Here is a 17,623-nt window from a genome sequence, read left to right as displayed (position 1 = left end):
CTAGACAACCATTTTCAGGTCTTGCCATAGATTTTCAAGTAGATTTAAGTAAAAACTGTACCTCGGCCACTCAGGAACATTCGATGTCGTCTTGGTAAGCAACTCCAGTGTATATTTGGACTTGTGTTTTAGGTTGTTGTCCAGCTGAAAGTTGAATTAATCTCCCAGTGTCTGGTGGACAGCAGACTGAACCAGGTTTTCCTCTAGGATTTTGCCTGTGCTTAGCTCCATTACGTTTATTTTTTATCCTGAAAAACTCCCCAGTCCTTAACGATTACAAGCATACCCATAACATGATGCAGCCACTAATATGCTGGAAAATTTGGAGAGTGGTACTCAATAATGTGTTGTATTGTATTTGCTCCAAACATAATACGTTGTATTCAGGACAACAAGTTAATTGCTTTGTCACATTTTTTGCAGTATTACTTTAGTGCCTTGTTGCAAACAGGATGGATGTTTTGGAGTATTTGTATTCTGTACAGGCATCCTTATTTTCCCTCTGTCAATTAGGTCAATTATTGTGGAGTAACTACAATGTTGTTGATCCATCCTCAGTTTTCTCCAATCACAGCCATTAAACTCTGTAACTGTTTTAAAGTCATCATTGGCCTCATGGTGAAATCCCTGAGCGGTTTCCTTCCTCTCCGGCATCTGAGTTAGGAAGAACGCCTGTATCTTTGTAGTGACTGGGTGTATTGATACACCATCCAAAGTGTAACTTCACTATGCTCGAATGGATATTCAATGTCTTTTTAATAAAATAAAAAAGTTGTATCTACCAATAGTAGGTGCCCTTATTTGCGAGGCATTGGAAAACCTTCCTGGTCTTTGTGGTTGAATCGGTGTTTGAAATGTATTGCTCGACTGGGAGACCTTACAGATATTGTATGTGTGGGGAACAGAGATCGGGTAGTCATTTAAAAATCATATTAAACACTAAGTCAATGCAACTTATTGTGACTTTTTAAGCATTTCTACCACTGAACTAATTTACGCTTGCCATAACAAAGGGCTTGAATACTTATTGACTCAAGACATTTCAGCTTTTCATTTGTAAAAATGTTGATAAACATAATTCCACTTTGACATCATGGGGTATTGTGTGTTGACCTGTGACACATTTTTTTAAATTTGATCATTTTTTTATTCAGTCTATAACTCAACAAAATGTGGAAAAAGTCAAGCAGTGTAAATACATTTCTGAAGGCTCTGTATCTGTATATGTGCATCTGTTATTCTTCAGCCTCAGCCTGAGCCAGCCAGCCTGCGTTGTGTACAGAGTAGTTTGTGTGAATCAAGTGTGTCTCTGTCTGTCTCTGTGTCGGTCTCTCTGCCTCGTTCTCTGTGTCTGTCTCTCTGTCTCGTTCTCTGTGTCTGTCTCGCTGTGTCTGTCTCTCTGTGTCTGTCTCTCTGTGTCGGTCTCTCTGCCTCGTTCTCTCTGTCTCTCTCTCTGTCTCGTTCTCTCTGTGTCTGTCTCGTTCTCTGTGTCTGTCTCTCTGTGTCGGTCTCTGAGTGTTTGTGCATATGTGTGTGTGTGCATCTGTTATTCTCCAGCCTGCCAGAGTCTGCATGGTGCAGCAGTGAGTTTTAGCAGCAGTACTTTAATCAGTCTGGCCCACCACCACAATATGATGCTCCATTGCTCTAGACCGCATCAGGGTCTGCTAACCATAGGGCACGAACGAACACACACACACACACACACACACACACACACACACACACACACACACACACACACACACCAGAGATTCCTTTATTCTCCCGCCAAACACAGTGCTTTCAAGTTCAGCCCTCAAACACACACGCACACACACAGACACACACGCTAGTTCCTGTTTAGCTGCTGGCTAACACAGATTAGCCTTCTCTGTGCCAAATGTGTCTGCAGTATCCAAATTGTACATTTGCACACACACACACACACTACACACACACCCACACATCTATACAATCAGTGCCTGCTCCGTACACTCTTCTCTGTGTGAGTGAGTGAAGGGCAGTAGAGAGCATGCACAGTGGGAGGGGATTCGGCAGACTATACTGACCTCTGTTGGCTCAATGGTAGAACACACAGGTTTATGGGTCGTCCCCCACATTTTAAACCATGACTTTTTAATAAAGATACATTTAGGAAGTAGCCTCTATATAATCATTCAGTGAACAACAGCTGAAATTATATATTTTATCTGTCTAAGAATTACACATACACACACACATTTATCTTTCCCCAGGTAAATGATACCCTTCTCAGTACACACACACACACACCCAGGTAAGTGATACCCTTTTCAGTCTACACATACACACACACACGTTAGCAGTGTTGGTTTTATGTATTATATTGTAATCAGATGTCTGCCTAATGCAAACCAAATGGTGGCGAGCAGCTCAGAAGGTTAAACGATACACCAATATATCAGTTTTATTGATCTTCCACGGGCGAAGTCCGACATCACGCTTTAATCCTCGCCGTTGTAGGGCATAAATCAGCGTTTCTGACGTTTAGGATGTTTGACAGTTAACTTAATGAAATCTATACATGGAGAGATCATGACCTGTTGGTCTGGTGTGGCCACAGTGTCAGCATGGTGGAACCTAGTTGGAAAGTCGTCAGGGTGCCTGCCTGGGCCTTTAAAAGCCGTTAAAATATTTCACTGAAATGAACTTAAAGGGGTTGTCCGTCATACCAGGAGCCTTTTTACTTTACAAGGGAGGTCAGTGGAGGTACGGAACGTTCTGCCTTTACTGTGTTTAGGGTTACTAACCACCAAGCTGAAGGCAGTTAGTGTATCGGAGGAGTCTGCACTAATGAAAGATTTACACACATTGTGTTTTTACTCTGGGAAGTTCAGGAGGCAGTCATTTATGTGTATTGAGTTAAACTAAACCAAAGTCTAGTTCAATTGCAGAGTGAAGTTGTTAAATACTCAAATTTATACCAACGCTTGTTGATTTGCACAATGGCTATATAGTGGGAAAAGGGCTAGTGAAAATTGTCAGCTATCTCCTAGGTATGTTCTCTACAGCATCAATGGTGAACATAGTCAGCTATCTCCTAGGTATGTTCTCTACAGCATCAATGCTGAACATTGTCAGCTATCTCCTAGGTATGTTCTCTACAGCATCAATGGTGAACATAGTCAGCTATCTCCTAGGTATGTTCTCTACAGCATCAATGGTGAACATAGTCAGCTATCTCCTAGGTATGTTCTCTACAACATTAATGGTGAACATAGTCAGCTATCTCCTAGGTATGTTCTCTACAACATTAATGGTGAACATAGTCAGCTATCTCCTAGGTATGTTCTCTACAACATCAATGGTGAACACAGTCGGCTATCTCCTAGGTATGTTCTCTACAACATCAATGGTTAACATAGTCAGCTATCTCCTAGGTATGTTCTCTACAACATCACTCCTCAGAACGTGCTATTCCAATCCTCAATGCTCAGCAAAGTAACAGCATATTCTATAGGTGGCTCCCATGTAAAACAATTCGGTATTTACAGTGAGCGAAAAAAGTATTTGATCCCCTGCTGATTTTGTACGTTTGCCCACTGACAAGGAAATGATCAGTCTATAATTTTAATGGTAGGTTTATTTGAACAGTGAGAGACAGAATAACAACAACAAAAAATCCAGAAAACTGCATGTCAAAAATGTTATAAATTGATTTGCATTTTAATGAGGGAAATAAGTATTTGACCCCCTCTCAATCAGAATGATTTCTGGCTCCCAGGTGTCTTTTATGCAGGTAACGATCTGAGATTAGGAGCACACTCTTAAAGGGAGTGCTCCTAATCTCAGCTTGTTACCTGTATAAAAGTCACCTGTCCACAGAAGCAATCAATCAATCAGATTCCAAACTATCCACCATGGCCAAGATCAAAGAGCTCTCCAAGGATGTCAGGGACAAGATTGTAGACCTACACAAGGCTGGAATGGGCTACAAGACCATCGCCAAGCAGCTTGGTGAGAAGGTGACAACAGTTGGTGCGATTATTCGCAAATGGAATAAACACAAAAGAACTGTCAATCTCCCTCGGCCTGGGGCTCCATACAAGATCTCACCTCATGGAGTTACAATGATCATGAGAACGGTGAGGAATCAGCCCAGAACTACACGGGAGGATCTTGTCAATGATCTCAAGGCAGCTGGGACCATAGTCACCAAGAAAACAATTGGTAACACACTACACCGTGAAGGACTGAAATCCTGCAGCGCCCACAAGGTCCCCCTGCTCAAGAAAGCACATATACATGCCCGTCTGAAGTTTGCCAATGAACATCTGAATGATTCAGAGGACAACTGGGTGAAAGTGTTGTGGTCAGATGAGACCAAAATGGAGCTCTTTGGCATCAACTCAACTCGCCGTGTTTGGAGGAGGAGGAATGCTTCCAATGACCCCAAGAACACCATCCCCACCGTCAAACATGGAGGTGGAAACATTATGCTTTGGGGGTGTTTTTCTGCTAAGGGGACAGGACAACTTCACCGCATCAAAGGGACGATGGACGGGGCCGTGTACCGTCAAATCTTGGGTGAGAACATCCTTCCCTCAGCCAGGGCATTGAAAATGGGTCGTGGATGGGCATTCCAGCATGACAATGACCCAAAACACACGGCCAAGGCAACAAAGGAGTGGCTCAAGAGGAAGCACATTAAGGTCCTGGAGTGGCCTAGCCGGTCTCCAGACCTTAATCCCGTAGAAAATCTGTGGAGGGAGCTGAAGGTTCGAGTTGCCAAACGTCAGCCTCGAAACCTTAATGACTTGGAGAAGATCTGCAAAGAGGAGTGGGACAAAATCCCTCTTGCGATGTGTGCAAACCTGGTGGCCAACTACAAGAAACGTCTGACCTCTGTGATTGCCAACAAGGGTTTTGCCACCAAGTACTAAGTCATGTTTTGCAGAGGGGTCAAATACTTATTTCACAAATTAAAATGCAAATCAATTTATAAAATATTTGACATGCGTTTTTCTGGATTTTTTTGTTGTTATTCTGTCTCTCACTGTTCAAATAAACCTACCATTAAAATTATAGACTGATCATTTCTTTGTCAGTGGGCAAACGTACAAAATCAGCAGGGGATCAAATACTTTTTTCCCTCACTGTAACAACCATGTCCATTCTAGCTTTTCCATTTCTATGACTTCCTTCTTGAAGTGCTGTCTGTCGGTCTGTCTCCTTCTGTAGTTGAACTTGACCCTGTCCTCTCCTCTGTTTGAGAAGACCCAGGGCACCGTGCGAGGCGTGGCGTTGAGACGCCCTCGGTCTGATAGTGAACTCCTAATGAACTGCAGTGTGGGACTGACTGTGGTACAGTGCTTTAGCAGCTTTACTATGACCTCTGACCTCTCACCCCACATCAAAGGGAGCAGGGGTCAGCTGGGACCCCCTGTTAAACACCAATATTATCAGTGCAGCAACCTGGCTCCTGTAAAGCACCACAAAGTGGCAGGCAGACTTTACCATCCCTCAGAGGGAGGGAGTGAGGGAGGGAGGGATAGAAGGAGGGAGGGAGGGATAGAAGGAGGGAGGGAGGAAGGAAGGGAGGGAGGGAGGGAGGAAGGAGGGGATAGAGGGAGGGAGGGAGGAAGGAAGGGTGGGGGCGTGGGGGGGGTGGTGGTGTGTAAGGTTTGACTCTTTCTTCTCTGTCTACTCTGCAGTGCATGTCCATTGGCTGTATTTACTTAACAAGTTTCATCACTGACTGATGTAGTGGTCAACATTGTGGTATATCCAACAGTGGGCAGTGCCAGTATTGGCAGGACAGGTGTTGATTGGTTGGAGCTAACCCAGAGCAGAACTCTTGTTTGGGCTCTTGTCTCTGACGGCTCAGCCCAACGCAAGTGAATGATGGGCTGTTCTTTTTGGCACATCTCTCTCTCTCTTCTCTCTGTCCTCCTCATCTCCTAAAGGACGATGTCAGAGCCCAGTCTCTTGTCTGGAGGCATCTGGAGTTGCTTAGGTTATTCTGGGGGAGTACAGCGTATTAAAGGAAGAGGGAGACTGTTAGTGACAAGTGTTGGGAGAGAGAGAGTGGAGATGCTATCGCTGGATGAGTCCTGTCTGTTTGCTGAGAGGAGTTGGGAGTGTATGTTTTAGTCTGGGTCTCTGATGAAGAATAATTATTCTAGAATAAATGGCAGCTACTATGCACTAGTTCCAGTGATGGTCAGAGTCCACCACATAGCCACCCACTCTTAAATAAGGACCAATTCTCGCAACCACCCACACCCAGTGGCTAAAACCACTGACAGTTATGATGAGAGCTCGTCAGAATCACTCTACATTGTTTTATAGCCGGAGCACATACTCTGACAATATGTTGCCATTCGTTTCTGAATTCTCATTTCTATGTGGTGAAATGCATGACCATAAAGTGGGTCTTCCACTTTGAATATACCAAAGATCCCATTCTGAGGCATTATGACTTATAGGAAAATGATTGTGTGGATTTACCACCCTCTAGTGGCTGTAAAATGAACATGCCCACACCTGATTTCCATTGGCTAGCGTGCGTTTTGTGTGTTTTTCCCCAGCTGAGTTTGTGACGCCCAGAGCCATCCTGACGGGTCATGACTGTGAGGTGACCTGCGCCAGTGTGTGTGCCGAGCTGGGATTGGTCATCAGTGGCTGCAGAGGTGAGTATGTGTGGATCAAGCGATGCCTCTTGCTATAGACTAGGTTCAAAGTAACTTAGATCTTGGTCACACTGACAATATGAATGTCGGAACAGTGAACACTTTCATACTGAACAACCTCATACTGTCAATGTAGACAGGTCTGTAAGTCGCTTTGGATTTAGAAGAAGAAGAAATGACCATATTACAATGTCATTATGATGAAAACCCTTGAGTGAATCAGTGGAAATCAGAGCCTGGTTAGTAACTTCTATGTTCCTCCACTCACAGAGGGCCCGTGTCTGATCCATTCCATGAATGGGGACCTGCTGCGGACCCTGGAGGGCCCGGTGGGCTGCGTGCAGCCCCGTCTCATCCAGTCCTCTACAGAGGGCCACGCCGTAGTCTACTACGACAAGGGACACTTCTGCTTCTTCTCCATCAACGGAAAGCTGCTGGGGCACATGGAGATGGAGGAGAACATCAGGGTAAAGGAACCCACTGATATAGAGAACATCAGGGTAAAGGAACCCACTGATATAGAGAACATCAGGGTAAAGGAACCCACTGATATAGAGAACATCAGGGTAAAGGAACCCACTGATATAGAGAACATCAGGGTAAAGGAACCCACTGATATAGAGAACATCAGGGTAAAGGAACCCACTGATATAGAGAACATCAGGGTAAAGGAACCCACTGATATAGAGAACATCAGGGTAAAGGAACCCACTGATATAGAGGGATAAAGTCATTTCATTAAGCTTCTAACAGTTTTAATGTTTTGTTGGAAAGCCTAGTGTACACACATTTTGATCTTCATCAAGTTCAAAGTAAGGTGCTTATTTCTAGAGTGGGCTGCCTCTCTGTCCTGTTTTATCCTACTGGTCTGGGAAAGTTTCTGTGCTTCATCATGCCAGTGGTCTGCTCTCTGATTAAAGGCTTTCTCCGTGGTCTGAGGCCTGTCTGCCTCAGGGCATACACATCTACAAACCCCTCACACACACACACACTTCTAGCCTAGGAAGTACCAGGTCAAAGGCTCTTTACTTCCATTTCTCCTCCAACCTTTCCTCTCCTCCAGTCCAGACAAGTCTCTTTGATCCTGGTCTCCCGTGTCGAGTCCTATCAGGTCTTGGTGCTGGTTCAACATGGCAGGAGGGCGGACATTCTCCCAGTCCTAGCCCCATTAACAACCCTCAGGCACCACACCACACATTCCCACATTTCACATTTCCTGCCTCACGGCTACGGTGTCACAAAATGGCCGCCGTTCTTTGGCCAGTTTCCCTTTCTCCCTGTTTCCGATGGACCTGGGAAATGTAACCCAGTCCCTCATAGGCACACCTGCTTCCCATTTGAGCCAGCTGTACTCTGCCCCTGTCACCCAGTCACAGTCATAGTCACAGCCATAGCACCAGGACCTAGACTGATTACTGAGCTATATACATACATACACCCCCCCCCATTTGTTTCCAATAAGCAGACTGGATCAGAATTCATTGGCAGAGCAAGTCTGGTATTGAGTTGATGTTCATTGTATTGAAATCACATGCTGCTGAATAGGAAAGGTTAAAAAAAAAAAAAGGATAATCTTAGAAGTTTAGAATGAGATTCTACTGTAGTGTTTCAGATTCTACTGAAGATTAGGTTGGTGAGATCCAGATCAAATTATCCTCCAAATAGCTGTTGTGAAGATTAGTTTTCCGGTTTTATCCACCGCTATTTTGGTAACTACAACAGTTTTGCCAATAGTATAACCAGCCTCATTTTCTCATGTATATAAACTGTTAGTCTTTATTTATCAGATCCACAATGGCTCTCTGATAGACAGTTAGTTGCTGTCTTATCCAACACAGTTTTAGGTTTTTCCAGGTCCCCTTAGTGTACTCCCCAGCCCGTTCTTTTCATGTACATAAACCGTTAGCCATTCCTGGGCCGTTTTGCGTCTCTCCTCTGCTGTGCGTTGTAAATTCCTGCCACGTCAGACAGAATCAGGGCAGTCTTAACATCTCAGGGTAGCTCTGTGAGAGCAGCGGCCCCCCTCGTCTCAGTATGAGGCCAGGACGTGGTGTTTAATGCACTGCACTAGACACCAGTATCAATCTTCAGCTAGCGCCGCGTCCCACCACACAGCAGGACTCCGGGATAAATAAATGTTTGTCCTGGCCCAAGGTGTCCCCTTACAGTAGTCTTGTCCCAGACTCTGTGTGGGTGTGTGGGTGGGTGGGTGTGTGGGTGGGTGGGTATGTTAATAACTGGAGCCTATTTTTGTATTGGTATTTATTATGGATCCCCATTAGGTCCTGCCAAACAAATTAAGACAAAAATAAAATAAAACGTTACATGTAACATTATTACACCGCTACATATCTAAAATATGTGTGTAGAGTGAGTGTTCTGGTGTGTGTGTGTCTCCTCATAGTCCGCATTGTTCCATAAGGTGTAGTTTTATGTTTATGTTACAGCTTGCATGAGTTACTTGATGTGGAATAGAGTTCCATGTAGTCATGGCTCTGTGTAGTACTGTGTGTTTTCCTGAGTCCGTTTTGGACTTGGGGACTGTGAAGAGACCCCTGTTGGCATGTCTTGTCGGGTATGCATGGGTGTCTGAGCTGTGTGCTAGTCGTTTGAACAGACAGCTCGGTGCTTTCAACATGTCAATACCTCTCACAAAGGAAAGTAGTGATGCAGTCAATCTTTCGCCTACTTTGAGCCGGGAGAGATTGACATGCATGTCATTGATGTTAGCTCTCAGTGTACATTTAAGGGCCAGACATGCTGCTCTGTTCTGGGCCAACTGTAATGTGCCTATGTCCTCATTTGTGTCACTTGCCTGTATGACTGGGCAGTAGTCCAGGTGTGACAAAACTAGTGCCTGTAGAACTTTTTGTTGATAGCGATGCCAAGAAGGCAGAGCAACGCTTTATTACGGACAGATCTCTCCCCATCTTAGCTACCATTGCATCAATATCTTTGGACCATGTCAGTTTACAATCCAGGGTTACACCAAGCAGTTTAGTCTCCTCAATTTGCTCTATTTCCACATTATTCATTACAAGATTTAGTTCAGGGTTTAGTGAATGATTTGTCCCAAATACAATGCTTTTAGTTCTTGAAATATTTAGGACTAGATTATTACTTGCCATCCATTTTAAAACTGACTGCAGCTCTTTGTTAAATGTTGCAGTGATTTCACTTGCTGTGGTAGCTGACATGTATAGTGTTGAGTCATCAGCATACATAGACACACAGGCTTTACTCAGAGCCAGTGCCAGGTAATTAGTAAAGATTATAAAAGGTAAGGGGCCTAGACAGCTGCCCTGGGGAATGCCCAACTCCACCTTGATTATGTTGGAGAGGCTTCCATTAAAAAACACCCTCTGTGTTAGACATCTAACTCTCGATCCATGCTATAGATGTAAAGCCACAACACACCAGCAGATTATGATGAATAATGTCAAAAACTGATGTCATTGTCCCCATTTAGAATATGGCCCTAGTTGCGTTGGAGGGTAAAGTGAGTTGTAACTCTCAGCAACAACCTCTCTCCTGGCTGGTTCTCTGATAGCAGATTCATCCAGCGTAGTTGAGTTGAGGCCATGCTGAATGGATTACAGTCTTAGCCCCACTAATATAACTCAGACAGTGTAAGTAACGATTCTAGCAGATTGTGTTCACTGTCTTCTCCGTGTGCATGTAACGGCTAGAATGAACAGCACCATAAATTCAGCTTTTACCTTGAGCAGACGACACGAAATCCCACCTAACCCTTCACATTCCCTTTTGACCTTCACATTCCCCTTCGCTTTCCCCAAAAAGCAGGAAATATGGGCGTTAAAAGGAGCATGTGGTTCTATAATAGTTCTCCCTGGCATCATTGCCAGGCTCTGAAGTCATCCTTCAGACACCTGAGTCACGTCGGCAATCTTGGCTCCTGTGGAGACGGCGGCCATCTTGTTTGGCCTCCCAGTCGCAGAGTGGCTGATTTTTATTCTGTCCTGGAACAGCCTGTGTCTGGCTGAGTGGTCTGCCAGGTCTCCAACCCCCCAGCAGCACACAGTGGGTTATGTACTAGGTCTAGCCATACAAGGCTACATCAACACTATATAGTAAGTACATCATCAGTGCCAGAGGCTGGATGGAGTAACACTGACTTCACGGAGGAACAATTAAAAGAGAGTAACTGTCAAGTTAGTTCATGCTTATGAGTTGAGGTCATGAATCAGAACAGTTTGTTCAGTTTGGGACTGCTGCCACTAGTTCTGTGAATGTAATGGGCCATTCCTGAAATACTGAGAGCCATTTTGTCAAACAATATCTTAACTACATTTTCCTTTATTGAGTTAATCCTAAATGATGTTGATCTAAATGTCTGTTCTCTTAATCAATAGTGTCAGACTAACTGACAAAAATTGCTATGGTGCTTTATATGGCAAGATAAAGGACGCAATTACACAGATATCAGACACACAGCAAACAAATCTAACAGAATGACATCCCCTACCCCGATCAGCCATACTCCATTCCCAGAATCCTTTCCTAGTCCTCTTGGATGGTGATCTAACAAAATGCTCTGGAAAGATTGATCCCTCAGTCCCGTTGCCAGTGTGTGAGTGTGTGTGCCTGAGTGAGTGTGTGCCTGAGTGAGTGTGTGCCTGAGTGAGTGTGAGGCTTGTGTGTGTGTGTGTGTGTGTGTGTGTGTGTGTGTGTGTGTGTGTGTGTGTGTGTGTGTGTGTGTGTGTGTGTGTGTGTGTGTGTGTGTGTGTGTGTGTGTGTGTGTGTGTGTGTGTGTGTGTGTGTGTGTGTGTGTGTGTGTGAGAGAGAGAGAGTCAGTGCATTAGTTCAGACTGCCAGGTCTTCTGATACTGCAGTTGACTGTTAGCAGTGGTCCGTTCACTGGACATCTTCCCTGTGGCTCGTAAGAAGAGGCCAAAGGTTGTCTGTGTGTCTGTACTGTATATCTGCAACCAATTATCACTTCAAGTCCATTGGGAGCAGTCAGGCTATCTAGAGTGATCTTTGGCATATTGGGAAAATATTTCCCCCTGTTTTGAATGTGCAACTACTGTCTTTGTTAAACATTTTGATTGTTAAATGATCTATTATAGTATTTTTAGCGGTGGTATAAGCATCTAACGCGACTTTTGATTGACTTGAGTTGGTATCACAAAAGCAGCTAAACTGATTGCCAGGAATGTGACAAGTTGGGTTAAGTTCAAAATAAGTTTTGTTCATTTGAAATATTTAGCATATAAAATATACAGTCAGGTCCAACATTATTGGCACCCTTAAGAAAGATTTGAAAACAAGACTACAAAAGAAATGCAAGTACTGAGCTATATTGTATGCTCAACTAAATGGGGAAATTATAGTATTTTATACTAATGCAAGTACTGAGCATGTGGCTCTGTAATGGTTCTCTCTGGCATCTTGGCTCTGAAGTCATCCTTCAGATACCTGAGTCTTGTCCGCCATCTTGGCTCCTGTGACCATTTTGTTTGGCCTCCCAATCACAGTGGCAGATTTATTCTGTCCTGGAACAGCCTCCTACCTGTGTCTGGCTGAGTGGTCTGCCAGGTCTCCAACCCCCCAGCAGCACACAGTGGGTTATGTACTAGGTCTAGCCATACAAGGCTACATCAACACTATATAGTAAGTACATCATCAGTGCCAGAGGCTGGATGGAGTAACACTGACTTCACGGAGGAACAATTAAAAGAGAGTAACTGTCAAGTTACCAGAAGGCTACTTCAATTTCCCCACATTTAGAATGAGCAACTACTGTCTTTGTTCATGCTTTTGAGTTGAGATCATGTATCAGAAACAGTTGTGTGTGTGTGTGTGTGTGTGTGTGTGTGTGTGTGTGTGTGTGTGTGTGTGTGTGTGTGTGTGTGTGTGTGTGTGTGTGTGTGTGTGTGTGTGTGTGTGTGTGTGTGTGTGTGTGTGTGTGTGTGTGTGTGTGTGAGAGAGAGAGTCAGTGCATTAGTTCAGACTGCCAGGTCTTCTGATACTGCAGTTGACTGTTAGCAGTGGTCCGTTCACTGGACATCTTCCCTGTGGCTCGTAAGAAGAGGCCAAAGGTTGTCTGTCTGGCTGTTCTGTCTATCTGTCTGTACTGTATATCTGTCTGTCTGTCTACTGTATATCTGTCTGTCTATACTGTATATCTGTCTGTCTGTACTGTATATCTGTCTGTACTGTCTGTCTGTACTGTATATCTGTCTGTCTGTACTGTATATCTGTCTGTACTGTATGTCTGTCTGTCTGTCTGTACTGTATGTCTGTCTGTCTGTACTGTATATCTGTCTGTCTGCACTGTATATCTGTCTGTACTGTATGTATATCTGTCTGTACTGTATGTCTGTCTGTCTGTCTGTCTGTACTGTATATCTCTGTCTGTACTGTATATCTCTGTCTGTCTGTACTGTATATCTCTGTCTGTCTGTACTGTATATCTCTGTCTGTACTGTATATCTCTGTCTGTCTGTACTGTATATCTGTCTGTCTGTCTGTACTGTATATCTGTCTGTCTGTCTGTACGGTATATCTGTCTGTCTGTACGGTATATCTGTCTGTACGGTATATCTGTCTGTATGTCTGTACTGTATATATGTCTGTACTGTCTGTCTGTCTGTACTGTCTGTCTGTCTGTCTGTCTGTCTGTCTGTCTGTCTGTCTGTCTGCTACCAGTGATCAAGTCCATTGGGAGCAGTCAGGCTAGCTAAAGTGATTTTTCTTATAGGGTCGACATTTCCCCGTTTTGAATGTGCAACTACTGTCTTTCTTAAATGTTTTGATTGTTAAATTATCCATTATATTGGTTTTAGCGGTGGTATAAGCATCTAACGCAACTTTTGATTGACTTGAGTTGGTATCACAAAATAAGCTCAACTGATTGCCAGGAATGTGCCAATCTGCGTTAAGTTCAAAACTAAGTTCTGCTCATTTCAAATATGTTGCATGTGAAATCTACTCTGCCGGCTGCACCACATATGGCCTGGATGATGAATGTTTTTGTTTAATCTTCCATCCGGTAATTGCACTTCTCTTCTAATCTTTCTAAGCCAGCTGTGACTGAAATAGCTGCTTCCCATCTAACATACAGTATGTTCATGTAAAACCGCTAATTAGGCTAACTTCCACTAGTTATTACTTACATTTCCTTGTCATTTCATCAGCGTTCGTTACCTCGTGATTGATGCCTCCGACTGGCTTCAATTTCCAACTATTTACTGTATGCATAAATATATCCCAACACAGAAGTTTAGTGTAGCGCTGTAATGTATCCCCCTGTTTCCCTTGGGAACACATTAAAGTGTAACACAGCCCATAAGTGCACAGGAAAACCAGATGAGCAGAATAAATCTCTCCACTGTGTCTGTGGGGAGCCGTGGCTTGTGGCAGTTCAGGTGGATGGACTGCTGTTCTGTGCTGTGCTGCTCGCCACATGAATGTTGTGAAATATCTGATTGATACTGTGCCTCTCTCGCTTGGTGCAGGAAGTGCTCACAGAGACTTTGATTGAAATAGCACACCGTGAGGTAGGTGGTGAAGTCACTGGTGTCCTAGGCTAGGTCACTACATCGGACCACACCACAAAGCCTATACTGATAAAGCTTTGGTTGATTGTTATTAAAGAGTTGTTGTAGACACCTCGCTCTATTGGACAAATAGCAGACGTCAATATGGCGACAGGATTCTTCACTGGCCAATAAGCCCATGTTCATTATGCTTTATGATAGTGGTAAGCTCTGTTGTGGTGTGAGGGAGTCACACCTCCCATCCAAATGTCTGCATGTATTAGCGCCCTCCAGTGGTAGGTGCAATAGGTTGCAGGTCATGACGTTGTCCACAGGAGGGCGCTGACAGCCTCATTGGCAATGCAATAGAACAGTGATACAGCAATGTTCCGTATTGTCTTGTACATAACATCTCCCGTTAGTCAGTGGTGCTGTTTCTCCTCTCCCGTCAGGCCATGCTGCTGAGTCGGGACGGACAGTACCTGCTGACGGGGGGAGATGGGGGAGTTCTGTCTGTCTGGCAGGTTCACAACCTCAAACAGATGTTCACCTACCCTGGCTGTGACGCAGGCATCCGCTCCATGGCCATGTCCAACGACCAAAGGTAACATACACACCTGGACTCTGACGCTGTAATCTTTACTCACATTGGTGTTGTGTGGTATGAAGTTTTAGCACATAGGAAGAAATAATGAAAATATGGACTAATGATTAATACCATCTTCAGATGTGTGGGTTTGTAGTAACTAACATCAGATGGGAAATAAAAAAAACTTCCCAATCTAGAATGTACAGAATACCAAGATGAAGACCTTGGTGTTATTCACAGTATAATGACAGTAGACTTACTGTAAAAGTACATCATGTTCTGTCTACATGTATGAGCCTCAACTCAACAGTCCCTCTCGGCTCTGTCCTGTCCTAGGTGCATCATAACCGGCATGGCGTCTGGTAGTATAGTCCTGTTCTACAACGACTTCAACAGGTGGCACCACGAGTACCAGACCAGATACTGAGGCAGGACCACAACAACAATCCCTGAGAATCTGGTTAACGTGGGACCTACCTACTGCAATCCTGTCATTCCATGTACTAAGGCACTACTCAATACATATTGATATCCTGAATGTATCTTAAGAGAAGAAAAACTGTCCGATTCTGTCGAAAGAAGCAAACTATTTTTTAAAAAAGGGCATTGCTATATTTTGTAGGGCATATTGAAAATTTCATATAATATTAGGGTGGGGTTATATACCTATGGTTACAAATCTATTTTTAGCTTGTTAAGAGTCTATTTTCATCTCGAGCAGAGGAAAATAAGGGTTCAAAGTGGAAGTAGGTAGAAAAGTATATTTGCATCTATTGTCTTAAGAATCCATATATTTGTGTACGTTAGGGGTGAGTGATGATTTTCAGTAGGTGTGAAACGTGGAGATATAATCATTATTTTGGTCATTAATATCCTTTTTTTCATGCTCTTTTTGCTACTGTGTGGAAACACTGGGAAATAAAACATGTGAAGTTTTGTGTGGTGATTGAGCAGGAAGTTCAGTTAGTCCTCCTTGTGTGTTCATGACTTGAGAGGGAATATATTCTATTTAAATGTTTGTACCACACCTCTGTGTAACGGACAGATCTTGCCTTCCTGTGCATGAGTTATTCCTCTGCTGTCCTGATGGTGGCGTACACTGCACAAAGACTTGTCACCAGTTGTCATATGTGTATCAGACAGTCATCATAGTAACAAGATGGCTGCCGGTGTGATTTAGTTTGTATCCGAGTGTTGTCATGACGATCATTAGCTTTATGTATGTACTGTAACCATACTGATGAATAATATGTCTGTCAGTAGAAACAAATGTCATGGGCTACGTCCTAATTTTGTAAAACGGCATCCTTTCCTCATCTGATTTCCTTCATATTGCTTACTTATCACCTATCAGAACTTTACATGAAGGAGACGGGACGAGGAAAGGAAGCCATTCCAAATTTCCCAACGTAGCCATGATGTGCTTCTTTGTATAACTTCTTGTTAGCTTTACTTCCTCTACTGAGGCATTTGCAGTACTTAAGCATATACTGTATCATATTAGCGATCGACACAGGGCCCAAACCATGCTAGGATCATCAAAGTATCTCATCTTGGCAAAGAGAGGTGCAGCGAAATGAGGGACTTGTCAGTCTGTCTGTGTCATGGTGAATATTCACTGGTTAAACCAGACCACAAGACAACCCTGGTCCTGGACAGCCAAAGGGTGTGCACTTTTTGGTTCAAGCCCAGCTTTAAAATACCCGATTCTACCTAATTATGGGCCTTCAGGTCAAAACTGAATTGGATCAGGTGTTTCGGTGCAGGGTTGGAACACCCAATGTGGTTCCTCCAATACAACGGTTGCTCATAAGGAGAAACATTCCGTGTTGGTTTGATCTACGCTTGGTGTGGTTACGATTACAATGAAATGGCTACTACTGTATTTTCTATGTATCGCTCAATATTTTGGCAATCAATTTGGAATGAGTGTTTTTGATGCGTGATGAGTTCTGACAAATAAAATAGAATTTTTTAACTTGAGACGTCTTGTCTTCAATTGAACTGTTATTTGAACTCCCGTTTTCTGAAGTTAGACTGGAATGTAGCCAGGGGTGGGGTTGCACTAACCACATCGTTCACAGAAGCTGCACAACTTCCTCACCTGGCTGCAGTCACGGCCTAGGTAGGTAGGTTTAACCCATAGAGAATGATAGAGGACATATTAGCATGGGTAGTATCATTAAGGGCTTCCACCATTTTAATGTAGTTGACTGGGTGGGACTTCCATCTTCATTGGCTGATCCCTCCTGGAGTCATGTCCAACCGGTTCATCGGGCAGGATCAGCCAATTGCGAAAAAGAACATTGCCTACTTCAAAATGGAGACAGCATGGGCAGCGCCATTGAGGCTGTCACAGATACAAATATGAGTGCTATATCTATGGTTTTGTCTTAGGTTTATTCAAATTGCAAAACTAGAAGGGTATAAACACCATTTAGATGGAATATCATCAATCATTGTTAGATTTGTGGAAATATATTGTGCAACCTTCCCTTTAAGAGATGACGGTTGGAGAGTCTTCACTAGGACCTGCTTGCTGCTCTCCATGTGGCAACCCCCCCAAACACAGTGCAGGTGCTGCCATCATAGACCACTCAGGCCAGGTGAGTTATGGGAGTCTGTGGGTCCCTAGCTTGGATCCCCATAGGCTCAATGTTAGATCTGGTAACTGTTTCTATCCTGGTGATTGGCTCAGTAGATTTGATTCATCCGGATAGGTCTGGAGCAAAACACGTCATCAAATCGTTGTTTTCATTGGCTAATAGTTGAAATTAGGCCATGTTGTTGCATCATATTGTCCACAGGAGGGCGCTGATGATCACATGGGTCTCAGTCACTATGGCTTATATCTGATTTCTACACACCTTCGTCAACAT

General features: G+C 43.7%; 1 protein-coding gene across 7 annotated transcripts in view; it reads left to right on the top strand.

Moving 5' to 3' along the window:
• Nucleotides 1–16,727, top strand: part of LOC106602365 (lipopolysaccharide-responsive and beige-like anchor protein) — a 334,228-nt gene extending 317,501 nt beyond the window's left edge. For all 7 annotated transcript variants that reach the window (XM_045716597.1, XM_045716594.1, XM_045716596.1 and 4 more), the window contains 4 exons: nt 6,552–6,653; nt 6,924–7,120; nt 14,608–14,759; nt 15,081–16,727. In XM_045716597.1, the coding sequence (XP_045572553.1) occupies nt 6,552–6,653; nt 6,924–7,120; nt 14,608–14,759; nt 15,081–15,171 (542 nt within the window). In that variant the 3' untranslated portion in view covers nt 15,172–16,727. The remainder of the gene's footprint in view (nt 1–6,551; nt 6,654–6,923; nt 7,121–14,607; nt 14,760–15,080) is intronic.
• Nucleotides 16,728–17,623: the final 896 nt, after the last annotated feature.

This window comes from Salmo salar, chromosome ssa04, assembly GCF_905237065.1.
Source record: "Salmo salar chromosome ssa04, Ssal_v3.1, whole genome shotgun sequence".
Taxonomy (NCBI): Eukaryota; Metazoa; Chordata; class Actinopteri; order Salmoniformes; family Salmonidae; genus Salmo; species Salmo salar.
Note: the sequence above shows the minus strand (reverse complement) of the source record. Positions and strands in the feature narration are given on the sequence as shown.